The sequence below is a fragment of the Mesoplodon densirostris genome, chromosome 2 (assembly GCF_025265405.1).
Source record: "Mesoplodon densirostris isolate mMesDen1 chromosome 2, mMesDen1 primary haplotype, whole genome shotgun sequence".
Lineage (NCBI taxonomy): Eukaryota > Metazoa > Chordata > Mammalia > Artiodactyla > Ziphiidae > Mesoplodon > Mesoplodon densirostris.
In genome coordinates, this window is record NC_082662.1 from 100,162,306 (window position 1) to 100,189,785 (window position 27,480).

The following is a 27,480-nucleotide window of genomic DNA, read 5'->3' on the forward strand; positions in this document are numbered from 1 at the left end:
GACTTTTTTTGTGTATTGCTTCCCTAAAAGAATATATCCTTTTGAGATGTCTTGGAACTATCTTCTATCATATATATAACTTTAAAAAAAGAATGTCATCACTTTGGAAGGGACCCATAAAATCCCCTCACAGTTACTTTTACTGACATTTGATTCTTTTAAAAGTAGTAGCTGAGGACTTCCCTGGTGGTGCAGTGGTTAAGAATCCACCTGCCAATGCAGGGGACACAGGTTTGATCCCTGGCCTGGGAAGATCCCACATGCCACGGAGCAACTAAGCCCGTGTGCCGTAACTACTGAGCTTGCGCACTAGAGCCCGCAAGCCACAACTACTGAGCCCATGTGCTGCAACTACTGAAGCCCACGTGTTCTAGGGCCCATGTGCTTCAACTACTGAAGCCAGCATGCCTAGAGCCTATGCACCGCAACAAGAGAAGCCACCGCAATGAGAAGCCCACGCACCACAACAAAGAGTAACCCCCGCTCGCCACAACTAGAGAAAGCCCCCGTGCAGCAGCGAAGACCCAATTCAGCCAAAGATAAAAATTTTAAAAAAAAAAGTAGTAGTTGATTAAACGTGTATTAAACCAGGAGACACCTTGTGGAATCCAGTTAAGGCAAATGGTGGGTGTTACTACAGGTGAAGTTTCAGAATTCATTAGGTAGAACTGAAGACTTGCTATATAGTGTAATTTATTTGTATCTCATTCTTAAACTAAAAGACTTAAGTAGTGGCTTTATACTTAACTAAATCAGACATTATAAACAGGCATTCCCACATTCTTTGGAAGGAAGTATCTAATCTCAAAATGATACTTTCTGTTTCTGCTGAAATTTACAAAGCCTGTAAGAATATTTTATTATGCTCACAAGAAAAACTAGTCTAACAGCTTAGTAACCAATACTCTGCATTAATCCAAATGATTAAACCAAAACCTGTGTCCATTTAATCTGGTACACCTGAGAATTTAAGATTTTTTTAATCTCTGGAAAATGAACTACATTAGATTGATATTATTTGGCTACATAATTTTATGGCATGAATCCAGCGGATTTTACCCTAGCTGTAGAGCAGACACCATGACCCAAGGGAGTTCTTATTCTTCCCAGTCTCAAAGACTATCGACATTCTGGGTAGGCCTGAGATAAAAGTGTTTCTAGTACAGCTTTCTGGCTGTTTCTATAGAGTGGATGCACTTTGATCACCCTGGGTATGTTCCAGGAGGATGAGGACAGAAAGAGAAAGACTAGGAAGGACAGTGTGTCCACCCTCCTTGATCTTGAGTGTGAGGTGAAAATGGCAATACTTTTAATACTTTTTAAAAATGATTGAGTCAGTGCTGATTTTTAAGTGATCACCTGGTGAGACTTGGGGTTCCTCTGACTTCTGCTTTCCCTTCACGTTGCCTCAGATTTTCTTGTAGTTAACTTCCTTTTTCCTTCTTAATGTGGGGGCAAGGTGTGTCTTCATAGTATTTCAAAAAAGACTTTCTATGTAGAGAGAGAAAGGGAGAACATCTTAATCTATTTGATAAGTTTATACTGAGCACCTACAATATCCAGGGTTCTAGAGAGAATATAAAAATCAATTCAAACATAAACCTACATTCAGGAGCTTATGTTTTGGTGTATGTAGCTATCATATATGACAGAAGTGAAGAGGGCCCTAAGAATGTTTATGATTCTTTGCCCCTACGTCTATAGCTTGCTTACTTGGTTTGTGGTCCAAGCCATTTACTAATTTGCCTGGCTTTTGTAATGTTGCTGTTTATCCTTTGTTCTTTCAGAGAGCAAAAACTTCCATGATCCTAAAGCATTTTCACCAAATTTTAAATACAGTTGTGATGCAATGCGGTTCAATTGTGGCACAGACTACTGCTACACTAGAGTTGGCACTCGTTTAGTGCCCTGGCCTTAATACAGGCATGCCCCTGTAATGGATTAATGCTTCACTTCTTTTGAAATCTAAGTGAGTGTAGTATTTCCTCCTTTGCCAGACAGGTCCTTTGTCTTTGGAGGGAAAAGGAAACTAGACAGAATATTGAATTTCAGCCAGGTGCATCAGACTTAGATTGTAATATCCTTAGTTTTCTGAACTGGAGCAAAAAAATCTCTTGGAGTTCAAAGCAACCATGGTGTTGATTTTCTCTTTTATTGAAAACAAGCTTTGAATTTGGACTGTAGGGTTTGGAGATCAGTTAGAGAAGGAAGGAGACAATTTAAGATGCTCTGTGAAGTTCTGGGCTTAATTTTTAAGTTGACCTATTTCATTTTAGAAAATTAAACACTGCCACAGTACAACTTGAAATTTGATAGTTGATTTCCCTTTTTTTTTTTAGACTGCAGTTTTTGTAAGAGGTCATAGAGTTGTGTAAATAAACTGAGTTCTTGAGAGTTTTAAAGAAATAGAGTAGCTTAGCATTATATTTATCAATTTTACTGGGGTTTTATACATACAAAAAATGGGAAGTGTCACATTCTTATTTGATTTTAAAAGTGTAAGCATGGGCTTCCCTGGTGGCGCAGTGGTTGAGAGTCCGCCTGCCGATTCAGGGGACACGGGTTTGTGCCCCGGTCCGGGAAGATCCCACATGCCGCGGAGCGGCTGGGCCCGTGAGCCATGGCCGCTGAGCCTGTGTGGCAAAAAAAGAAGTGTAAGCAGCTGGCATCCCTAAAACGTGTAGACAGCCCTGATTAAAATGTCTTCACTGTAAGAACTCATTGCCTATTAAACTACTGTGGGCTTTTGGAATCTTATTCCTAGAGTCATTTGTTTCACTTAATAGAATATATCATTTTACTATTCCTTTCTTTTCAGTCCATATTGGACAAAATGGGAGACTTCAGAAAAGCTAAAGAGAGATGTGCAAAAAGAAAGAAAATCTTAAATGATTTTTAAGATTTAGTATTATACAAGTGTATTTCATTTTAAATGAGGTATATTGTGTTCACAAGGTTAGATACATGATCTCAATGCACTCAGCCCCCCTTACGTTAGGTAAGTCAATTCATATTTTCAATATACTGTAAACATGTATTATTTACTTCTTCTGAAAAGTAAACTTATCTGTTAAAGTTTTGGATTCACAATTATAGATCTGTACCTGCTTGGGTGTGCTTCACATATTTTTCGTCCTGTCCCTGAGTTTGCTTTGCTCCAATCAGAATCTCTTGACATCAACATGGGAGCTGTTTTTACTCTTATGTGAAGCTACAATTTGAGATTACAGAAGCTGCTTGCATATGAATGCCTTCTTAGTTGCTCTCTACTTTTACTAGCTGCCTGTATTCTAACAGTTTGGAATTGGGAATTCTCTAGTTTGCAGATGTTTTAAATCTAGTTGCAAATATTTCTAGTCCTTTATGCTCCATGCTTTCACTCATAACAATTAGTAACAAATTACAGATTTAGCAGTAGAGTTCAAAAAATGCACAAAGATAAAGGAAAAGTACACTTCTTTTATTAAAAGGCCAGAAGATAGCCTGGTTCGTTATTGCCAGATTTCTGGGATGCATTAGGTGAACTTTATTTAACTATGACATGAGCTGATAAAGTTGGCTCAGTTATTTTTTTAAAGTTGGTATCAGAAGTCAGATTAATTCTTATGTAGTCTCTCATTTCTTGAGACTTTTTATATTGTTTATAATGGAAAGGTTAGGGAAACTTCCATTAATTTAAGTATTTACTAAACTAGAAGGAATGGAGAATATATCAGAATATGAATCAAATGTTTGCTTTGTTTTCTTATTTTGATTTATATATATATTAATTGTTTTCTCTCTCTACCCATTAAAGATTCCAGTGCTGAATATTCAAATGAAAATTTTTCCTGCGCTTTGTACTGTAGCAGGGACCATATTTTCCTGTACAAATTACTTCCGTGTAATCTTCACAGGTGGTGTTGGAAAAAATGGATCAACGATAGCAGTAAGTATTTCTTAAGATTTCCAATGATTGTGCTAGGACCTAGTTTTGTAGTCGCTTTGTTTTTCATTTGAATTGTTATTTGAATTAATTAAAATCATTGTTAATTGAGAGTTGCTACTTAGTCTTAAAGGAAAAAACCCCTGAAACTTCTCAGTTTTATTTACACATGTATACATTTATATGCTTATATTTGCATATTTTTTGTACATGCAGACACACACTTTTATACACACACATATATATATATATATATATATTTTTTTAAGTGCGATCTGCTTTGTAAAATGTCTGGCCTCTTAAGTAAAATCCGCAGTTTGTGCCTAACTAATCTATGCTGCTGCTTTTCCTTAGCTGTTCTGGTATTCAGTTATAAAAACTGCTGGCTCTCAGACACTGTGTGGTTCTTAGAAGTTCAAGTTGATCTGTCTTCCATCAAGCAAATCGGTATAGAATACCACTAACTCCTCACTTCTCTTTACTCTGCACAGGGAACAAGTGTCCTTTCTCCTTTTCTCCATATTGGATCAGTAATTACATTAGCTGCAATGATCTACAAGAAATCAGCAGTTCAGCTTTTTGAAAAGCATCCCTGTCTTTATATATTGACATTTGGTTTTGTATCTGCCAAAATCACCAATAAGCTTGTGGTAAGCACCAGAGTTTTTGTCTGTTTTCTTTTTAACTTTCATCTTATTTCGGTTTTATGGCCATAGTTTTCATTTCATAATTTCCTAAGCAGGTCTAGAGTTTGCTGTCCTCTAATCAAAATCTCTTGATGTCAATATGGGAGCCATTTTTACTCTTACGTGAAGCTACAATTTGAGATTACCAGAAGCTCCTTAAACCCCTACGACTCTTCTTTCTATCCACATTCTTCATTCTCATTCTTCATTCTCATTCTGTACACTCAAGTTAAGGGTCTTTGTGAAAAGCATATTTAGAGGGACTTAGTTGGCATGGTATATACCTTCGGTGTATAGCTTTCACACCCACTTCGTGATGTTGTTTTAGTTTTGAAAATTCAACAGATATTGCTAAAGAATTCTTGAACTTGATATTTGATCACAATACTGATTTACTGTGTAGCTCACAATTGCTTTAATATAAAAATGCCTGCCTACATCACCGATTCTCTTTATTCATAGGTGGCACACATGACTAAAAGTGAAATGCATTTGCATGACACAGCATTCATAGGCCCAGCACTTTTGTTTCTGGACCAATATTTTAACAGCTTTATTGATGAATATATTGTACTTTGGATAGCCCTGGTAAGTTTTGGACTGTGTTCTATTTCATGATTTGGAGGTTACTTGTTTTCTTGTTTCAGTGGGCCAGTCCTGAGAGATAGATCATATAATTGTAATGATTTAGAATACTAGAAAACCACATTTATGGGCTTCGTGGGAGTTCCTCATGGCTTCATCTTTGAGTCATTTTTTGTATTTTTCTTGTTAGTCCTGGCTCATAAATTCCATATTTCTAACTGTAAAGCAGGAGTTGGCAGACTATAGCCTGTGGGCCAATGGCCAGTTTTTGTAAATAGTTTTATTGGAACACAGTCATGGCCATTCATTTATGTATTGTCTGTGGCTGTTTTCATGCTACAGTGGCAGAGTTGAGCAGTTGTGACAAAGAGAGTATGGTCCATAAAGCCTAAAATATTCATTAAGTTTGTTGCTCCTTGGTGTAAAGGAAAAATCTTTGAGGAAATTGAGTTGTTAAATTTTATGGAGTTGAAGGTGAATTTCAAAAGAAGAGAAGAAAGAAGCCTCTCCTCTTGGCTTTTAGTTATCTTAGGGATGGCCTAAGCAGATTCCTGAGAATCTAATAGTACCTTTCTCTATTTTTTTTTTCAGGTCTTCTCTTTCTTTGATTTGATTCGCTACTGTGTCAGTGTTTGCAATCAGATTGCGTCTCACCTGCACATACATGTCTTCAGAATCAAGGTCTCTACAGCTCATTCTAATCATCATTAATGATGTAATTGATGTTATAGGAAGCTCATGTTTTCTGCCCAAAAGAATCTGAACGTATTAAGGAGAATGAGGTGGTTAAGAACAAATATAATTTATAATAACCAACGTTATATATAACTTTTATTCTTTGTTATTGGTAACACTCCTTAACTATCCCTGTGTGAGAATGGGAATGTCAAGTTCCATCCCGTAAATTGTACATGTTGTCAAACAGGGTTGGCCCAAGAAAGCATGCAAGAAAAAAATGCCATGTGTTTGTAATCATCCTGGATTCATAGTAAAATTGTCATGGGGAGCAGATCCCCAGTGGTCGAGATTTCTAATGTAGAATATTTGCAGGCCAAAAGATGGTTGCTTTATAATTTTAACAAATCATCATCTTTTAGTGACGTCCTTGTTTAGTATCTTCTCAAGCTTTCTTTACTGAGGAGCTCAGCTTGTGGCACAGATATATCTTGTGAGGTGGAACCTAGTGATAAAGATCTTGAATTTGGATTGAAAGGTTTCCTATCTTTACATTATTGAGGAAGTCATTTTTTTTATTGCTCAAGAAATGGTATCTCATGGGCTTGGGAAATCCTGTTAGCATGCATAATAATGTGGTAACTTTGTCGATCCATTTTATTTTTTTAAATAAATATATGATCTGAAAGCCAGTCTTCTTCTCAGTTTTATTCAGTGGAAAGATAAACTAAGTTTTAATGTTGTTTTTAAAATTTTTAAGCAAAATTTATTTCTATTCTTTTAATAAATGAGGAAATTCAGTCAGCTACATCATCATTATGTGTCCTGTGACCTTTCTATTTTGTATAAAACTGTATAACTTAAAACACAGGAGTGCTATGTTCATTTTCCCTCTTGGTAGATTTTTTTGGTTGTGGCTGTCACCCTTGAGATTATAAATCTTTTTTTCCCTTTGAGAAAACAGAATCATAATCTTAAAAGTCCAAAGGGGTTTAATAGTCACCTGGTCTAGGAATCTCAAACCCTTCCCCCAGATTTTTAATTAGAGAGGCTTGGGCCTCTCGAGGCAATTATTGAAAAGTTGCACTCTCCTTTTCTGGCTACTCAGTATCTGTACAACAGTTTGAAATGAAAACCAGGTGTCCTCAGTAACTATAAACCAGATCTGTTTCCATTGTATATAGTTCAGTTGTTTGAATGAAGAGGGAGACAAGCGGAAAAGGTTTAAGCTATTGACTAAAATGAGGTATCTTATTATTGATTTTTATTTATACCCTGTTTCCGTAATCATGGATACACAATAGCTGTGCTGCCTTGCCTGGCAACCAGAACTCTTCCTTGCACTTCTAATGATTTCATGAATTCCATGTAATCTTGATTAGCAATGACTGTGAAACCTTTCATTTCTTTACTAGAATATAGCAGGAAGGGGAAGTTTCTCACTGCCTTTGCTTGCTAGCAACTTCTCCAGCATCTGGAGTAGAGAAGTACATACAGAAAAATGCTAGGGCGGATCAAATGTTGCAAGCTAGGACAAAGGAAAAAGAAGGAGGGATAATTAAGTAAAGTTATGTCATTGTCTTATTATATTAGATAGACAGAGCAAATGTTAATTACCTACAGTGGAAATTGAGGTCTGGAGAAGCTAAATGGCATACCAGTGTCACAACAGTTACTCCTTTTCCAAATGGGGACTAGAATCTAGATCTTCTGAATCCTAATCCACTGTTCTCTCCTACACCACACTAGGTTTTAGTGGGCTGAAGCTACAAACTGAGATTGTAGAATCTTTTTCAGCGTAAAGGAAATCTGGAAGACGTTCAGGTATTTGGTGTGTGCTTCCTTCAGCTCTAGATAACCATCCGCATCATATCAAGGGTACGTTTATAGTAAACCTCAGCTGGTCCTAATTCTTCTTGTGATCATATTATATATGATTTTGATACCAAAATCATCTGAAGAATTTTAAAAAAATACAGGTTCCCAGGTCCTATCTCTAGAGATATTTGGTAGGTTTGAGAGGGGGCCTCATATTTTCATAAGCTCACCAGGATTCCAGTCCTTGTTAAACCTTTTGAGTTACAACTAGGCTTAGGAGCCACTGCCATAAACTACCTGAAAAGGTGCAATAACTCTTGGAAGCTGTGAAGAGTAGCATAGGTAGGGGTGGCATGTGGACGGTAGAACATGTACCACCTGCAGTAGGTCTCTGTGACCCTAAAATAAAATTATATTGGCTTTCACTTCAATTTGGTAACCCTAGTCCCCATCCCACCCTCCAACAACATTTGTGTTCTTTGTACGGAATGCAGGGGCCTCTGAGGGCCACACTCACATACACACATTAAAAAGATGGAATTTTTGAAAAACAAGATGCTCCTAAAAGTTTCCCATCCCTTACAGTGTTTAAACAGAAACCGTCCGTAGAGATACAGAGGGAAGATGGACCAGGTGACTACTAAACTCGTTTGGACTTCTAAGATTTTGATTCTCTTTTCTCAAAGAGAAAAAATGTCCATGCGGGGATCCCTCTACCTTTAGCTAAAGAGTTGAACTGGGCTTCTCAAAATATTGAAGTTGGAAGTAGGATGTCTAAAATGGAAAGTTCCAAACTGGAAGTGATGGGCAGACAGACCTATTGATGGAAACAATGTAGTGTTCTTCACCGGCTTCTGTCAACTGAAATTCCTACCCTCAAGTTACTCGACTGCAAATGCTTCACTCTGGCTATCAGCCTTTCCTCCCAGGATTCTGGAAAGCACACCGAACTAGAACCAAGAACTGCTGCCGTGTCCCCAGTGCTGTTGCTGCTTTTACCAGTATCCCTCACCCTTCCTATTGGAAGGCTCTGCTGACCCCTGTAATTCCACCACTCCAAACACAGTCCCAGAGTTCTGGGTACTACTGCCAGGTCCTCTACTTCTAGCGCAGTTTATTCTCACATCTATTGCCTTGTTTTCCTGGTGTCCTCTCCATAGTGGAAGCCAGAGATACACATTTAAAGAACAAGAAGATTTTCGTCTTTATTCTTATCCTCACATGTCCACAGACCTCTTCTTTTATGTGGAGAAACTGAGCCTTTGGGCCACAACTGCTTTCTCTGTTGAGGATTTTGTAAGAGAGGTTCCTGGAAGAGGGCAGTTACAGCAACTTCTAAGACTCTACAACACCTCTACTACTGTTCCCTGCCCGGTGTCACCTCTGCAGGAAAGGCAGCTTTGTGCCCAGCTCTGTGAGCACAGAGGTCAGAGCCTTCCAAAGTCTTGAGAAAGCTGATTCCAGGGATCCCAAACTCAAGACACCAACTTGAAGCAAGACCTGGTTACCAGGACTCGGAAGAAGGCTGTGGATTCTGGGGGCTGAAAGCTTCACATCCTACCATGCTGGCAGGGTCCAAAGTCCACAACTGACCTATAGGTCTAGTCACTTCTGTTCACCACAGCTCTTATTTCAAAGTCTTTTCCTTTGGTTTCTTCTGTTTCTTCCGTTCATCGTATTCAAGTATTTTCTGTTGGAAATAGCCTGTGGGTTCAGATACACGTGTTAGAGACATCTAATCTGGCCAGGCAGACTTAAGATGAGCTCAGGAGTGAGGGTCAGGAATATCCTCTCTGCTGCCCACGCTCCCTGACTACACCCACATTCCTGCCAGGATGCCCAAGCCCTCACAGGCCTTTGGAGATAACAGGTATTTGATTTGGCCCCAGAGGGGGCCTAAAACAAATAATAATTAGTAGGAATTAGCTCCAGACTAAAACAGAGCATACGGCCTCCTGCTGGCTGATGAACAGAGCAACTTCTGCAAAGTATCAGCCCAGGAGGCATTTTCTTAGGCTTCAGGTTCTTTCCTTCCAGCCCCACTTGGTAAGATTACAGCTATTTTTGTGGGCCTCTAGAGAGAAATGCTCTTTCCTCCCCTCCTCTTCATCGTAGGGCCACACCTGACTTGGAGGAAGTGACCCTCTGGGCTTGGATTGATAGGGGCCTGTCACTGTATACCTGCAGGAGGGTTCTTGCTCTTCTCAGCTTCCTGGATGAAAAGGGAAAAGAGCTGTGTCTTCACAAACTTCTTCACAAATCGGCGGTTGGCCTTGGAGGTCAGAGCCTTATAGAAGGCCCGTTCTTGGAAGTGGCCTTGCCCATTTGCTTCCCGCTTGATGTAGGAAGCATAGTGGCCCACAGTCTTGACAAAGAACTGCACAAAAGGGCCTGAAACATGCTCATTGATTTGTTCAGAAGCTGCAGGGAACAGAGACCATCTCAGGACAGTGGAAGGATGAAACTACCCACTCTTACCTCCAGTGGCTTTCATTGCAAGCTGAAAGCTCTTGGAGAAGGGGTGAGGTAGGGTTCATAACTACTAATTGACTGATTAAAATGGGAGACTAGATATGGGTTCACCATTGCTTAGGAAGAATAAAATCTCATACTCGCCCTAAAATCAAGGCCTCTGGGACTAGCCCAGGACTGCTGAGTGAATTTGTTTTAGTTCTGGAAGGGAATTATTGGGAATCATGCCCTCAAGCTCTTAGGAGAAAGCCAAAATAAGAGGAGCCTAGGACTTACTCTGTGACCCCTTGATCCCCTGACCAAGAGATTCTAAGATGTCCTCCTGAAGCTTGGGTGGTAGGATGTCTTTTTCATCACCAACCTAGGAGACGACAGAGGCAGCTCAGAGGTTAAGCAGTCAGGGGGGAGGTGTGGAGTGAAGTGTTTGCAGAGAGTGTGAGGTGGGGATGAATTCTACACCCAACTCTTTCCCCCCAGATAATTGGCCACATAGAAGAGAAGCAACAGAAGCTTTGACTCTAAACACTAGCAAGTTTCTCTGTCCCTCTGGTACTTGGTTTATATCCTTGCCCTAAAGGCACTAACACCGACTGCCTTGTGAAGTCATCTGTCTTTGTCATGGGCTCCTTGAGAGAGGAGAGATCCTGTTAGCATGGATTCTCAACAAAAGTACTTAAAGTTTGTTAAAGTAAGTGGAACATCAATGAGACTAGAGCAATTGAATTGGTGGTGGGTCTGCAGGGGATCTGAACCCAGACACTTACTGATATTAAGAAGGTTCCTTCACAAAGATTCACCAACAGGACCTGAAAAAAAACACAGAACAGCTTGATCTCTTCCCCTTTCTCCATTTCTGCCTGTGGTTGTAACTTTCAGCCCAAGTAGCAATAAAATCAGCACCTTCAGTTCTCATTTCCTGTCTGATGCTCTCCTTTCTCACCACCCACTCTTTCCTGGGAAAAGGGTGTGAGGGTGTAGGAAGCAGGAAACAGGAGAGAGCTAAGGAAAATGGGATATACGATATGGGTAAATCATAGCCAGTCACTCCCTTAATAAAACATTGATCGTGGTAATAGCTTCTACATATGTAACATTTAGTACATGGCACACATGGTGCTTTGCACATTTTATCTCATTTAATCTTCCCAATGCTCCTGTAGAGGCAGGTACTGTGCCTGTTTTGCAAACGAGGAAACAGACCCAAAGAAGCTAAGCTGCCTGAGGTGATACTGCTCACAAATAGGACAGTTTCCAAGCCGAGGTTGTGCTGTCGTTGGGACTGCGTCTTTCTCCCGACAGCTCTCCTTCAACTCCCTTCCCTCTGGTCAGCTTTAGGACAGGGATGGACATCTTTTGATTTTTTTAATGCTTATAACAACTTGATGTACAGTTGCCTGGAGTTCCATTTTTAAAACTCCCACAGAGCTTTGGGCCTTCCAGCAGGAAACAGCAAAAGGAGGAAAGGAGCCCAGGGTCAACAGGAAGAGGGAAGGAAAGGCAGTAACCTGTGTCTATAGGCTGCAGGTAGGACAAGCACAGGGCTGGAACTTGGGAGACTTGAGCTCTAGTATCAGCTCCGTCATTGCCTGAGAGGCCTGCAGTCCAGACTAGAGATGACAAATAGGCATCCTGCTAGTTGGATTCCAACCTACAGATCTGTTTCTTTTTGCCTCAGAGAATTTTTAACTAATTGAATTCGTTTCCAATATTTAAATTGGAAAATTTCACATAAAACTTGGATTTGGGGCTTCTCCTGAAAAGTCAGGAGCTCTAACACTGGTCCACATACAGATGGAACTGAGTTACAGCTGCCCCCTTTAGTTGAGGCCTGTGCTCAGCAGTTTGTCATAATCCCCCAAAGCCTGTGTTGGCCATTTAAATGCCTGCTGGCTCCCTCCTTTCAGTTTGTGACCCTTGGTCTCGACAGGTGAGTGAGTGATCCCTGCATGCTCCCTTCTCCCAAATAAAAAGAAAGAGAGGAACTGGGAAGTGTGCCAAGAGACCGAGCAAGCACTGTAATTATCCATCGTCAAGGGAGAAAAGTTGAACTAGTTGAGGCCTGAAACCACTTGTATACATAGTCTCAGATGTCTTCACTCAGGGCAGGCTGTTTACTGCGGGGGCTGGGAGGTAAGAGTGTGTGAAGAAATTTTTTGTGAAGTTGTTCCCAGAAGTCTTTCCAGTACTTGGAAAGACTGTCTGTCAAGCGATCCCTTCCAGAGAGTAGATGTGGGGAGTCAGGGAATCCCCCTCCCCTTCCCTGGCCCCTAGCCCTCTCCCTTCCTCACCCCCTGCCCATTTCATGGAGCAGCTGCCGAGGAATAAAATAGGCCAAGGCTCTTAGAGAGCAGGAACTGGAGTCTGAGTAGCCTTCGGGTGTCTTCCCGCCAGGCCAGTGGAGGAAGAGCCACAGCTTCCGAGGAGATGGGGCTGTGGCATCAGGAAGTTGCATAACTTCTGGGTATATGGGGCATTTTAAGTTACTGCTAAACGTGGGGCTGATACTCTGTCCCAGTTAGTCACAAGGCAAATACTGGCTCAAAGGGCATGTGTACTCAGCAGTCCTGAGGAGGGTTGAGCGGGCCAGCAAAGCAAGGAAGGAAAACAGAGCCTGCTTCTTTACCTCCCAGCAGCACTCTGTGGAAGAAAGGCTTTGGTTCTATCTGTGCTAGATTCCATCCTTGCCTGTGTGGCCTCAGATAACTCAATTGAGTTCTCTGGACCTCAGATACTTCTTGTGTAAATGGAGGAAGCCCTCCCACTAGGGTGGGTTGCAAGCCTTCAATAGCTTACTTCTAGGGCCTGCCTCTCCCCTTGGTAGGCCCTTTGTCTACACAGAGGGAGTCAGTGGTTAACCCCTGCAGACAAACCTAAGTAGCTCTTCTGGCTTGAAATTATAATCACGTGCTATCTCTTGAAAGTTCCTATTGACAACTCAAGCAAAGCACATGTTTTGAGTTGTTCTTCCAACACTGGAGACAGATTTATGTTATTAATGCCTATTTTCACCACTGAGCTTTCTGGTGTATCTGGAGGCACTGCCAAGAAATAAGAAGCTGGCAGAGATCAAAGGGGATTTGGACCTATATCCTCATTAGCCAACTGAGTTCTGAGCTAATCAGAAAGATGACCCTTGCTACAAAAAAAAAAAAAAATCTCCATTTTTAAGGCTCATTGTTTGCAGGAAGGCTATGTCAGTTCACTTCTAAGCATCGTGAACAGCCCCCAGTGGGGTGTGTGTTGTATAGACCAGCTGTTGTATAGACCAGCTGTGCTCATCCATTCAGAAGAAAAGTGGGACACCTGGGGCCTTCTCATTAGGACTAGCTGGCCTAGGACAGTTGGGTGAGCCCTGAATAAGCCACGTGCTGCCCCTTAAGCCCAGGGAAATCATTCAGGAGGAGGGAGCAGACACTTATTGAGTATCAGCTATATGTCAGGCACCAGGCTAGGTGCTTTATGCAGATTTTTTTTAGGATCCCTTGGAACTGAACATTGTCATTCCGATATTCCAGATGAGGAAGCTCAGGCTTAAAGAGGTTAAACAACTTGCAGCAAAATCACCCAGCTGTTAGTAGCAGAGCTGGGATACGGATCCAGGTCTGCCTGGCTCCAAATCATGCCCTCTTCTTGCGGCATCATACCTCTTCCATGGGGCTCTCCATAACCTCCTGCCGAAAGCGCATTTGGACTCCAACCATGAAGGGAGTGGGGCAGCAGACAGTGGCCAGAAGTCTCTCGGGGACAACCGGGATGTAGGTGTGGGCCCAGCTGAAGGGGTAGAGCAGCGCCGCAGCAGCATGGATGCACTGAGACAGTGTGCTGGGGACAGGGCACAGAGAGTGAGAGTCAGAGGGGCCCCCCCTGCCTCCACCCCCAAGGACCCACCCCTACAGCCCACCACTGACAGTAGCTGCTCATGCCGCCTGTAAAAGCAAGTCTGGGAGCCATGCCGGTCACAGAGCCTGTGACTACTTGTAGCTGGGAGGAAAGGTACAGAAACTGGGAGAGGCTGAGGCTCCTCTCATCAAGGATGGGGCCTCTATTTGATCCTTCTTTTCCCAGTTAGTCTTCTCAATTCACTTCCGGGGGGGGGGGGGGGGGTGCCGGGGGAGTGACTCTAAAGAGGGGAGGGAAGAAGAAATGGCTTCATTGTTCGAGTCCCTTCTCTGTGCTTACCACTGTGCTAAGGATGTGGATACCAGGAAGCATGAGACTGGCTCTGCTTTTAAGGAACTCAGTGTAGTTAAGGACACAAACGTGTAAACACTGGGGTGCGGCAGAGAGGTCAAGCCTGTTTCCTCCTTATGTCTCATCCTGAGTCTTTAACTCTCACAGCTCCCTCTGGTCACTTGTGGTTATTTCAAGTTACCAGGTTGGTGCCTGAGTTTGCTTGGGAAATTCCTGGATTCCAGGAACCTCTGACCAGCAATTCCTACCCGGAAAGTCCCACAGAAGTGGCTCCTCCACCCCACCCTTCCCAACGAAACATTCCCTGTGTAATTATTGCCTAAGTCACAACTCGGGCCCAGCTCCCCCCAATCCCTCCCCCATTTGCCCCTCCAACACACACACACACAACCCCCCTTTCTGTCTTCTCTATTCTCCACTGGCTTTCATGGCTCTTCATTTCTCCAAATTACCCCAAGGCCAAAGCCAATCAAAACACAGATGCAGAAACCTTGTTTCAGCTCTTGGTATGGAGCTAGCACTTCCTGAGTTAGAAAGATGGAGTCTCTGAGAGTCTCGCCAAGGCTTAGGCTGACTGGAAGTCCCCTTCCTGCCTGAATTGCAGAGATCTGAAACACTCAGTGTAGGAAGGAAGTGGTGAGTGGTGGAGTCTCCCTGAAGAAAGGTAACGCCTGAGAGATGAGTCTTGCCGGCCTTTGCCCATGTCCAGGCCAGAGTCCCCTTCACTTCCTAAACACTGACCTTAGGGGGAAAAGGCCAGAATCCCAGCTCCAGCTGTGACAGAAACTTCTCAGTTCCCTACAGGGCCGAGAGTGGAAGAGCTACTTCCAAAGCAAAAGATTACACCACTTTCCGCAAGGATTGGCCTACAACTGGTGCCTTTTTGGCTATCTGATTTTTGGTTATCTGATTTTTACAGAATTTTCAACCCACAGACCCCCACTGCCTGCCCAAGCTTCCTTTCCTCTACAACCCATGACATTCACCTGGCCCTCTGGCCTAACATTTGGGTCCCTAATATCCTTTTCTTCTTCTTCCCTAAAAGACAAAACCAGGGTTGTCAGCCCAGTATAAGCAGCTTTCTCCATCCCAAGACATAAATAGGTCAACCTTCTACTGTCTTACGATTTTTCTCCCTTCTCTATTCTGTCACACATCTCCCCATGTCTTTCTCAGACTTGAAGCCCCTAAGAGGTAGAGACCAAGACATGATATTATTCTGCTTCAACAATACACAGGGATATACTCAACTATGAACTTATTATTAAGAAAAACAACTAGCACTTACCAGTGTGTGCCTGGCAGAGTGCTAGTTACCTAATGTGCATTACTTCATTTAATCCTTACCACACCCTTATGAAGTAGCTACAGATCTCTGTTTTACAGATAAGGAGATCAGGACTTCCAGAAGTTAAGAACCTAACCTAAGGAACACCATGTAGCTAAAGGTAGAGGAAAAGAACTTGAACTTTGTTCTGCTGATTTCAATACCTGTGCTTTCTTTTCAAATGGGGATAATTCTACATTCCCTTAAGGTCTAGGACCATGTCTTCTTTGTCTGTATCTCCCTGATGCTTGGCATCTGGTAAACAGCTGACACACAATAAGTGTTTGTTGAATGAGTGAATAAATGGACAGATGACATGTGTTTGCCACTAAAGATAGTGTGCTTGACCTCCCTACCACTCTATGACTTCCTGCCCTGTCCTCCCTCAGCTTTTCAAGAGCAGAATCATGTCCACATCCACCCTAACTGGTCTCCTCCTGGGCTGTCACGGGAATACTTCATGGACTTCTCAGAGCTAAATCACAAACCTCCTTCAGGCTTAGGCAGTGATCAAGTTTGGACGTAGAAACAGGGAATTATAACAGCTATTTTCTAGGCTTAGTGCAGATCAAGGCAGGGTGGCAGGAGGGTGGGGAGCACACAGGTCCTACAGCCTGATTCCCTTCGAGAACCCTCCGGTCTATTCCCTGGAACCCAGGGATGCCAGTCAGTTCAGGTGACCCCGCTCAGTGGCTGGACCAACCTGAGACCTTCTGCCAGGAAGATGATTCTTCTCTCCAGCACTGCAGAGGCAAAGATCTGAAGAATCTGCTCAAAACTGAGACAGCGCAACAGAGAACTAAAATCCACGTGCTCTAGGTGGGAGTCAAGGGGCCGCGTCAGCGAAATGAACTGTGGGGAAATCAGAGAGAGGGGGAGTCACCACACTGAAAAATCACACAAACCCCAGAAAGCTGGGTCTCTACCAGCCTCCACCCTATCTTCCCCAAAGGAGTACATCTGACTGTGCCTCCCCACTGCTAAAAACCCACTCAGGGTTTCCCTACGCTCTGAGGATGACACTGATGTAATCCCCTACGTGGTCCACAAGGCCCGCCTCTCTCACCACCTGCCTCACCTTGCTTCCCCACATCAACTCCTTTCCGTTCCTTGAGCATGTCATGCTCTTTTTGCCGGAGGTTCTTCCCTCCCCTGGGTTGCCTTTCACCCTTTTTTTTAAATAATTAACTTATTAGTTTTTTATTGAAGTATAGTTGATTTACAATATTTTCTCTCTTCATTCTTATCCTCCTTTATGTCTCAGAGGCCTTCATTGGCCACCTAATGCAAGGTGACAACCTGTGTTTCTCATCATTTTCCCATGTAGCACCCTGTTTTCTTTTCATCACAATCATAAAAATTTTTTTTTTTTTTTTTCTTTTTGCGGTATGTGGGCCTCTCACTGTTGTGGCCTCTCCCGTTGCGGAGCACAGGCTCCGGACGCGCAGGCCCAGCGGCCATGGCTCACGGGCCCAGCCGCTCCGCGGCATATGGGATCCTCCCAGACCGGGGCACGAACCCGTATCCCCTGCATCGGCAGGCGCACTCTTAACCACTGCGCCACCAGGGAGGCCCATAAAATTTTTAATTATTTATTTGTGTGTTTACTTATTTAAGTCTTTAGACTTTTAGCTCCATGAAGTCAGGGACCACATTCATTTTATTTACCGCTTTGTGGCCAGAAAATAGTATAACTTGGTGCATAGCTAGCCTGCCACACTTATTTTTTGAATAAGTGAACAAGCCTAGCCCCTCCCCTTATTCTGATATGGGGAAGCAGAAGACACACAGATTACCCAGAGCACCAGGGCTCGGGACTGGAACTCTTAAAACAACGTTCTACTTGCTGCTTTGTCTGCTTAGTGTCTTAAAACAATAGCATCCCCACTGTGGCATGGGTGGGGACTCAGGGGTGGGGATGTGTGATAAGAGAAAGACAGGTGGAGGCTATAAGGTAGAGATATAGGACAGACACAGGAAGATAAGTGAGGTAATGGGGAAAAGTGGCAGGTTGGTGGCTGGGGGCAAAGGCTATTCTAGTACCAGGAGCCTCAGCTTCCATGGTTTATTTATTATAAATAAAAGTCTTGGTGGCTTAAACAGTAGCTAGGTCCTTGTGAGCATCAGGTTGGGAGGATCAGAACATGGGGGTTTGACGTTCAGCTCTGCCACCAATAATTCGAGCCAAGCCCCAGTGCCTGCCTGGCTCAGTTTCTCGGCATGTTAACCTGGTGAATGGGAGCACTGTGACGAGAGGTGCCACAGGAACACGCACCCTGCAGTCAGGGAGGGTCTTGTCCTTTGCTCACCCACCTCAGTGCCTGAGTCGGGGATGAAGCTCTTGAGGGTGACGGTCTTCCCAGGAGCAGGGAAGGCTGCCTCTCGGAGGCCCTGCATGAATGGGTAGATGACTGCCATGGAGATCTGATGCCTCTTTTCCACTTCATCCAGGATCTGTACGGAAGAGGACCACGGGAAACATGACTCCAAGGGATGCTCCCAGGCTGGTAGCTGAGACCTCATGTGTGCGGCTGATCCAGCCAATCCTTAACTGGTTCTTTCCTCCCTGGCAGAAGCCAGTCTGCTGTTTATCTCCTGCGCAAGACCTGCTTTTGCTCCTAGCCTTCTTCTTTTCATCTTCTCTCTCCCGATCCATATTCCTTCCTTCTCCTAACAGCAGCACGAGCTACCTTCCCCAGGAAGTCATTCTAGAGTAAACTCGTCATCCCTGATGGTACCATGTTCATTTGTGCTAGATGGAGTGGGAGACGAGAAGCTGGGCCTCTTGGATGCCACTCTGCCCTCCAACTTCCACCAGAGACTCCCCAGGTCCAGGGATGGCCTTCATCCACAGAACCCTGCACAGATGAACCATCCACCCAAGCCAAGGCCGATGGAGTGTATTACCTTCATCCTTCAAGGGGCCTGCCTGGGGCAGAGCACACCGATGCCCTTTTCTGGCCACTAAGACATGCCGCGTCCATTCGGAAGGACTCCTCTCTGATCCCAGCTCGGGTGTACTAGCACTCAAATTAGCTCCAGCGGAGGCCCTGGAGACCTCAACTTCCCCCTCTACCCTGGAAGGAGTCAGAGGGAGTCCCCCAAGCCCCACTGTATAATTGTCTTTTTATCTGTTTGGTATTCTATCTTCTTCATGTATCATGTCATCTGAGCCTCACACCAACCCGTGAGATAGGAAGGTGAGGAATCATTACATGCATTTGACAGATGAGGAACTGGAACTCCCAATTCCTAACCTGGAGCTCTACCCATGTCCCTCTCCAGCTGCATTCTTACCTGACTAGACGGGGAGCAGTGGGCTCTCTGCAGGGGAGACAGTCCTCTAGCTTCAGTTCCTACTTTTCCCTAAAGCCAAGTCAAGCCCAATCACCTCTCTGCCTGAATCTCCTCAGGGTGCCTCGCCTGACCCCGGCTGTGGGGGAGGAGCACAGGGAGCATGGGCAGGGCAGGCAGCCAGGCGGAACTGGAGGCTGAACAGGCCCAACAGGCCCCGAGGAATCCCGTTCCACCCCTACCTTGGAGAACAAGCCGAAGCAGCCAATGCAGCTGATGATGCAGTACACCCTGGGGAGGCGAGGACCACGGCCGGCGGGCTAGGGAGGGACGGACAGGCTCCTTCAGTGCTGCAGCTTCCCCAGGGCCTCTACACAACTGGGGCTGATGGGGCACAGAGCTGGTGGCTGGGGCTGGGGGATCCATGGTGAATGGTGGGCTGGAGGGAGAAAGACCTGGCTGTGCAGAGGTCCCACTCATGGGAGAGGCAGCAGGGAGGCCAGAATGGTCACCGAAAGCCAAATAAAATGGCCTTGAGGGGGCTGGTTGGCTCAAGGGCGAACACTGCCTGCATCGGCACCAACACTATCAGGGGTGAGCAAAGAGGGAGCAAGTGTGTTGTACAGACAAGGAAAAAGCTAGAGAGGAGAGCGCTATAAAAGTGACTTGAGAGCCCAAGGACTGAGCCTGGTTGTCCAAATCCCAGGCCAGGCTGTGGAAGGCAGGGGCCAAGTCAACGAGGCCTGGATAGAGAGGGCAGGGAGCGGGTTAGAATGAAGCCTCCCCCCGAGCTGGGGAGAGTAGAGACCAAAGCATGGCAGCAAAGGTGCCCTGGGTGGGTGAGGAGGGGCGTGTGTCCCCATTCTTGTGAGGTGGCACAGGGCACTAACATGGCAGCAGGTACTGGGCTGTGCTCTCTCTACAGCCACCTCTGCCAGGGAGCCTTGGCTTTTGCAACTGAGGCTTGAGCAAACCCAGCTGTGGAGCAGAACAGGATGCAGAGAGGAGGGGGCCGTTCTGAGCTGCACAAACCAAGAGGCGCCTGCAGTATCCAATCTTCCTGCTGCCATCCACGTTGGTCAGAACGAACGAGAAGGTCTCCCTGAGGAAGAGCAGACAAGACCTGGTTTTCATTTGCTCACTAGGTTCTTTTTTTTCCTTAAGATTTACTTGTGATTTATTTATTTATTTTTGGCTGCATCGTATCTTCGTTGTGGCGTGCAGGCTCTTCGTTGTGGTGAGAGGGCTTCTCTCTAGTTGTGGCGTGCAGGTTTTCTCTCTCTAGCTGTGGCACGCAGGCTCCAGGGTGCGTGGTCTCCGTAGTTGTGGTGCAAAGGTTCCAGAGCACGCGGGCTCTAGTTGAGGCATGAGAGCTCAGTAGTTGTGTCTCGGGCTTAGTTGCCCTGCGACATGTGGGATCTTAGTTCCCTGACCAGGGACCAAACCCGTGTCCCCTTCATTGTGAGGCGGATTCTTTACCATTGGACCACCAGGGAAGTCCCTGCTCACTACATTCTAAAGCAGGAAGGCAGCCAGCATCAGAGCAGGGCTGAGGGGGGTGAGGAGGGTAAAGGGGGAGCTGCTGATTAATCCTGAGAGTAACCGTAACATCAGTAATTTATTTAAAGTGCTTTTTGGTGTCAAGCTCTAAATGTATCATCACATTTAGTTCTCAAAACAACCCTTTGAGGTAGGTTCAATCACTATTCCCACTTTAAAAATAAAGGAATTGAGACTCTGAGGGAGTGTTTCTCATCCAAGCTCATTCAACTCATAAGTGGTAAAGCCAAAATTTGAGCTCAGGCAGTCAAATTCCAGGACTCACGGTGTAAAGGGCTCTGTCATATAAGGGACTCCTTAGAGGCCAAAGGACGTCTTCTAAGTCCATCTTCTGCCAGAGGCATTCAAAACACAGTGACTAGCTCCTAGGACAAGTGAAAGAGCCTCGCCCTTCTGTTAGAAGGGACTGCTTAACCTGGTTACCTGAGCTCTCTTGCCTCGAGGCAAGATGTTTAGAAATGAATCAACTCCAGCCCCTCCTCATCAGGAAGGAAGCTGGTGAGAAATCCAGTTGAGGGGGGTGCAGCAACCACGTGGTTCGCCCTTCTCCTCCAATCCCAGATTCCCCCGTCCCAGGGCCAAGCGATTACCTGGGATACTCAGTGAGTGGGGCCCACTCATTCCCATCTGGGAAGCAAAACAAGGGGATGGCTCCGAGCAGCCGTTCCTCCTCCTCCTGTTGTCCCCGAAGCAAGTTCTCTCGCTACAAGGAATGGGAAAAGAGACAGGTGAATGTGGAGGTAGGAGCAGGTGGAGAGGGCTTGGGGGCTGGCGGGCTACTCTGTGCCCATCACTGCACAGAGGCTGCGTTCTGGGTCTGGCTGGAAGAACCCCAAGGCTGAAACAGCCCCTCCTGGCCAAGTCTACATGAACCAGAGTTGGACTTCAGTATCCTAAGGATCTACATAGTCAGGAAGGGGGCCAGGACCATGCTGAATGCAGAAAGGCCCAGAGACCTCCCGGCTTCCTGGGAGGACCACATCAGAGAGATACCGCATCTGAGAAGAGAAGCGGCCAGCTCAGTAGCCTCACTGTCAGGGTTAATGAGAAAGATGCCCTAACCCCACCCCTTCACCCGCTTCGGGACCAGACAAGAAGGAGCCTGATGCTTGGGCTGTGGCCACCAGCTAGGTGCCTGCCCCATCCTTTCCCTCCCACCCACCCCAGGGAGGGGATTCCTGCAAGGACCTCTGGCAGAAGGTAAGCTTCTCTACAGAGAAGGGTGGCAGAGCATAGAATTTGGAAGAATGAGGAGGTCCCCCAAACGGCAGAAGAACTAGCCTAGTTTCCCAGCTAGGGAGCCTAGGTCAGTTCGTTACAGAGGCCAGACCTAGATTCTGCGGGTGATAAGAGAAAACAGGGCTGGGCCTGAAGGAAACAGGAGCAGTGAGCTCAGGGCAGCTCCAGACGAGCCTCGCGGGGTGGGGGGTTGGGGGTGGGGAGACGGCATCCCCCCTTCGCCCATCGCCTCTCAAACACCCGAATCCTCTGTCCCCCATTCCCCCTTCCTTCAATCCTTACCTTAGGGAACTGGTAGGTGATTGTGGGCTCATAATCATCCCCCGAAGGCTTTTTTTTGAGAGAAACCACAAGGAGGTATTCAAAGAAGTGCTGCCCTCCGGCAAAGTTGGGTAGACAGTGCTCCTGGGCCCTTTCTGGTTCCTTTACAACTTCCCCCAGATTATCCTGGGGAGGTCCTGAAACCAAGACACCAGGGCCCATTGGTATCTCATTGATCCAGGCCCTGAGTGGAGGATGTGAGGCTCCAGCATCTTCGGCACCTCTAGGCCGTCATACCCACACCGAGGTCCCTGGAGCCTGCCCAGCACCTCAGGTCCCGGCACGGGATTAGAGCCAACTGGGCAGTTTCCGTGCCTACCTGGGAGATTTGGAACCACTGGGGCGGGGGCAAGAGGAGCAAAGAAGTCACTGATTCGGAAGCCAAGGAAATATACTGGGGAGGTCACCTGGGAGGCCCAAGGCCCCAGGGTAGCAGAAACTCTGCCTAAGTGAAACAGTACACCCCGGGTTGACTTGGACTCAAGAAATAGGAACAGGCCAAGGGCCACGTGACTGTGACCACACCAACCCCCGCAGAGTGTATGACCAGCTCTAAGAACCAACAGGGGAAACCTCCTGGCCCGGTCACATGGGGAACCAGGGGGAGGATGAGATATAAAAGAAAGAAGAAAAAGAAGTATTTCAAGGAAGAAACAGCCCGATCGAAGAGGGCCACCCTGGAAAAAAAGAAGTAGCTAATCCAGTCCAGACCTGCTCCGTGTCGAGGCAGCCAGTTGTGGAAGTGCCTGAGTATCCCGCCTACCACTTGTCTTTCCATCTTCTTGGGCCTGTAAGGCATGGAGTGCTTCCCTTTCCTCTAACAGACTGGCTACAGAAAGCCTGAGAAAGCGGCTGCCGTTTCAGTCTCCAGCCACAACTCTATGAAGCCAAGCCACGTGCTGTCTTCCAAATAGGGGAGAGCAGTTTCCATCCTATGCACCCAATGGTTGAGCAAGAAGGCTGTGTGACAGGACCCAGAAAGGCAGCAAGACGCCCGCACTGACAGAGGCAGCATCCTGGCACTGCAGCTCAGACCTCAGCTCCTCCCAAGAGCCCCAGGGTGTGGTGAGAGAAAAGGTCATAGGCAAACACCTCCAGAGCCCAGCTGCTTCTGGGCTAAGGGCTTTTAATTCTGGGCTGAAGGTTGTGCAATGGGTTTATTTACAACCCCTTGACAGTGAAGAATGCCTTGCCAGCCCCAGGACAGGGATTTTATATCTCCATAATTGATTCCTGACCTTTCACTTCTTAACTCAGTCAATGGCAGCAGATAACCTCTGCACGGCCCCCTGCTGCACTCTGGGACTTCCAGGACTTCAAGGCTGCAAGCAAGGGCACGGGACCAAAAACTCCTCACAGCAAGGTTGCCCCTGCCTCCCCTGATTAAAATCAATAGACTTGACCTCATTCATTATCTAAGTGGAGAAATTGTTCTAGCAAGAGGAATTCCTGGATATCAACATGAACCTAAAAGCTTCCTCTCCTGGTCGTGAAATAAAGAGCAAAGTCCATCTTTGGGTTGGAGAGTTCCTGATATCTCAGCACGATCTACAATGGTGCATCTTTCATTCCCTGCAATATGTCCTATGGCAAACTTGTCTCACTGGGACCTGTTCCAGGGCTCCAGCAAAGAATCTCTCCTCCCAGGTAGGAAGCACTGACTTAGGACAGTCTCCCTGGCCTACAGTAGGGGACTGGTTGCATCAGCAGCCTGAGGGGCACTCAGTGGAGTGGAAAGCATCTGGGTGATCTCCACCCCACCCCCACTCCTGCTCCGTCTTTTTTCCTGGTTTGTCCAGGTCAACAGTTCTGCACAAGCTAAGAGCAGAGCAGCTGGGCCCTGGGGCTCCAGTGGTGCTGTGTCTGGAGGCTGGGGAAGAGAGACAGAATAGCAGTAAATCACCTGGGATTCTCACGTAAACCCTTGAGTGTGTAAATGCACGTGGTAAGAGAGAAGGACTTTTGCCAGGAGGCTGCCCCTAAGAGGAGCTAGGAGGCAAAAGGGTTTGGTGCCAGTGTCTGCCACTCCTGCAAAGAATTAATAGACCTCTGGAAGAAAGTGTGGTGCTGAAATAGGGGACACAGCTGCTTGCTCTTAATAGCTCCAGACCTGGCTTCTGTGGACTAGTAAAAGCCAGTACTCAGTGGCCCAGCCATGACTCCTGGGGAGATCAAGGATCACAGTAAATAAGAATGTTTCAATCACTGTAGGGACTCCCCTGGTGGAGCAGTGGTTAAGAATCCGCTTGCCAATGCAGGGGACATGGGTTCGAGCCCTGGTCCGGGAAGATCCCACATGCTGCGGAGCAACTAAGCCCGTGCACCACAACTACTGAAGCCCATGTGCCTAGAGCCCATTCTCCGCAACAAGAGAAGCCACCGCAATGAGAAGCCTGCGCTCCGCCATGAAGAGTAACCCCCGCTCGCTTGCCTGCAACTAGAGAAAGCCTGTGTGCAGCAACAAAGACCCAATGCATCCAGGGGAAAAAAAAAAAAAAAAAGGAATGTTACATTCACTGCAATGGTGAGAACAGTGACCTGGAACACTCGGATCTGTCACCACACCTTATCTGCAACCTGCACAGACTGGCTGCACAATCCTCGCCACCAATCTGAGAAACAAGCATCTGAGAAACAAGCATCTCCGGATACAGATGGGGAAACTGAGGCACAGAGTAATTCAGGGACTATTTGGGGAATACAACAGAATCTGTTGGGGGTGGGAATGATGAGAGCTTCATGTTCATGCTCCTGCCTTCTGGATGCAGTGCACACCAAACATCCCACAAATGTGGATGCCTCCTGTTTTCAAAAGACCTTGAGAAGCAAAATCTTTTCCCTGGGCATTCCAGAACCTCAGGAAATGATTTCTTTCCCTAAATCCTTCGGGTTGCATTTTCAGCCCATTTCTTCCTGCTTTATCAGAAGAGCCAAGAGAACAGCAAAACTCACAATCGCAAACAAAAGAAGTTACTGGACTTTGGGGCTGAGGACCAAGAAATCCAGAAAAAAGTCTCCCCCCTTTCAAAGGGGGTTATCAACAGAAGAGAAAACCTCCGTCAAACACACGTTTAACATGGGTCTTCTCATTTAATCCCCAGTGCCCTAGAGAGGAATTATTATCCTGAATTTTCAGTTTAGGAGGGAGATGCCCTTTCTAGGGAAGTCAGGAGTTGGTTACACTTGTTCCTCCACCAGGAAGCGCCTCCCACAGCCCTCTGACAAAAGTCCCAGAACCAGCTGGAATATAGGTGAAGGGACTTTCTGGAACCTTGATCTGGAAAGCTGGCCCTTCCTCTTCTAGCTCAGCTGCTCTCGACCCAGGACCACCACCACTGCCAACCCTCCCATCAGGATGATTTACATCCATGCGTGTGTATACACACACACACACACACACACACACACACATCCTCCTACCACACAGTTGCCTTGGGGCCAAAAGGGCAAAAGAGGGAGGGGGAACTTCCGGGAAAGATGGAGGATAGTGTGGAAGGTAAAGAAGACACACTCTCCTGCCCAGTAGGTGCCAGACCTCAGGACAGGTAATACTGGCTGTACATCTTACAGCCCCTCATTGTCATCAGACACAGTCATCAGCCCTGTTTTGGGAACAACTGAATGTTTCCTCTGGGCTGCAGGGAGCAGATCCCTTCCATTCACACAGGCTTCTGAGGGTCGAGGGAGACCAGGAAAGACCAAGCCAGTGCTCTCCAGAGAAAAGAGGCCACCAGCCCCACCCTGCATCTGCCCATGGTCTCTGACCTCTCTGCCTCAGTACAGGTGGAATGACCAGATAGATACTGGAAACCTGTGCTCAGGGAGAACAGCGAGGGCTAGGGGTTGGGGACAGGGGTAATGGCAGAAAGAGCACTGATTCCCCCCTCCCAGGTCTCCCCAGCTCTGGGGCCTGGAGTAAGAGGGGGTCTCACTCAATCTTTTGACCACCAATGTTAGAAGGGGTGGACTGTCTTGGTATGACCCCTGCTTACTTTCCAATCGGTTCCCTTCTTCTCAGAAGGTGGGACCTCTGGACAAAGTATCTAAGGGTTGTGGCTGCTCAGCCATCGGACTGGTCAGTGGTAAGCAGCAATAAATATTTGTTGAATGAATGACAAAAAGAATGAATGAATTCCTAATCCCCTTCCTTCCAAAGCCCAGCGCCCCTGGTGAGAAGAAAGGAAACGAATATTGACTTCTAATTTAATCCCTACAGCCCTGTACGGGAGGAATCATTCTTCCTTCTGTAATGGGGGACCAAGGGATAAGGGAGGCTTGCCTTGTCGGGTTCGCACACTCTAAGGAAACAGCTGAGCAGGCTCTATCCCAGCTCTGCTGGAGGCCACACTCTCCAGAGCTCCTCGCCGCCCCTGGGGGAGGGAGGGGGGTGACGTCGCAGGGGAAGGGCAGTGCTGTGGCCGGCGGCTGTGTGCGGGGCAAAGTGGCGGGCTCCCACGAGTGGAGTCCGGGGGCAGGGAGGCGGGGCAGCGCGGGGAGGCGGGCGGCCGGGGGCTGAGGATGTGTCTCTCGGGCGGGCGCCGCGGCCCGGGAGCTGCAGGCACCCTGCGGTTGCCCCACAAACTTCCTGGCTGGTAGGACACGTGGCCCCGGGGCCCCACAACGGTTTCCTTTGGCTGGCGACCTCCCCTTTGCCCCTGCTGGCGTGGCTTCTCCTCTGACCTCCGACCCCTTCCCCACCAGCCCGTTTCTACCTCTACCTGCGCCCTTTCTCTCCAGCTCACCTGACCCCTGCCCAGCAACCCCGGAATGCCCCTCAGACTGCTCCCCGATGGATCGCGACCCTTCGCACCGCCCTGCCTTGGCCCTTCGTCCCCGTCACCTCCTGTCCTGGCCCGCGGTCCCCCCGCTGTGCCCGCGCCCTCGCCCCGGCGCGCCCCGGCCCGGCACTAACCCCCACGGCCGCGCTTCAGTCTCAGGCTGGCTCGGAGGCGGCGGCCGAGCCCATCCATGGCCCCTGGAGCACCCGGCGCCCGCTCCCAGGTCCGCGCCGGCCCCGCCCCCCAATGCGCGACCTCGGCTGGCAGACACTTTCACTTTTCCGCGGGGGAGAGGCAGAGGGGGACGAGCCGGGACGCGGCGGCACACCTTCCGGACTCCGGCCCAACCCCCGGCGCACCTGGGCGGGCCCGCTCTTCCCTGGGCGCTGGGCAGGGCTGCGTGGGGTGACAGAGGGCGCTCAACGCGCGTCCGGGAGGGGCGGTGCCACCTGGCTCCCACCCTCTGTGGGGCGTCCCGGGAAGCTTGACTTTCCGAGCCCCGCGGTCCGCAAATGCTCGGGGTCGCCACGAAGTCACCCTCTGCCTCCGCGGCAAGCGCGGGGAGTGCCCGCCCGGTGGGCATCCCTACACTTTCCAGGTGGCTCGGAG

The 27,480-nt window shown here is 47.2% G+C and overlaps 2 protein-coding genes across 8 annotated transcripts in view; one reads left to right on the forward strand and one right to left on the reverse strand.

Annotated features, from left to right (window-relative positions):
• CEPT1 (choline/ethanolamine phosphotransferase 1) overlaps positions 1-6,575 on the forward strand; it is a 36,988-nt gene extending 30,413 nt beyond the window's left edge. For all 6 annotated transcript variants that reach the window (XM_060090244.1, XM_060090241.1, XM_060090242.1 and 3 more), the window contains 4 exons: positions 3,797-3,928; positions 4,417-4,575; positions 5,074-5,199; positions 5,788-6,575. In XM_060090244.1, the coding sequence (XP_059946227.1) occupies positions 3,797-3,928; positions 4,417-4,575; positions 5,074-5,199; positions 5,788-5,907 (537 nt within the window). In that variant the 3' untranslated portion in view covers positions 5,908-6,575. The remainder of the gene's footprint in view (positions 1-3,796; positions 3,929-4,416; positions 4,576-5,073; positions 5,200-5,787) is intronic.
• A 2,644-nt stretch (positions 6,576-9,219) lies between these two features.
• On the reverse strand, positions 9,220-27,063 carry DENND2D (DENN domain containing 2D). Of its 2 annotated transcripts, none has more exons than XM_060086476.1 (12): positions 27,006-27,063; positions 22,055-22,230; positions 21,124-21,236; positions 20,006-20,075; positions 19,216-19,293; positions 17,993-18,133; positions 16,383-16,531; positions 13,806-13,983; positions 10,926-10,967; positions 10,438-10,522; positions 9,871-10,110; positions 9,220-9,393 (listed from the first exon to the last, which is right to left on the reverse strand). In XM_060086476.1, the coding sequence occupies exons 1-12, from the start codon at positions 27,061-27,063 to the stop codon at positions 9,317-9,319; spliced, it is 1,407 nt and encodes a 468-aa protein (XP_059942459.1). In that variant the 3' UTR covers positions 9,220-9,316. The 2 variants fall into 2 exon arrangements, with proteins under 2 accessions (XP_059942459.1, XP_059942454.1); XM_060086471.1 differs by lacking the exon at positions 27,006-27,063 and adding an exon at positions 22,805-22,892.
• Between the last annotated feature and the right edge of the window lie 417 nt (positions 27,064-27,480).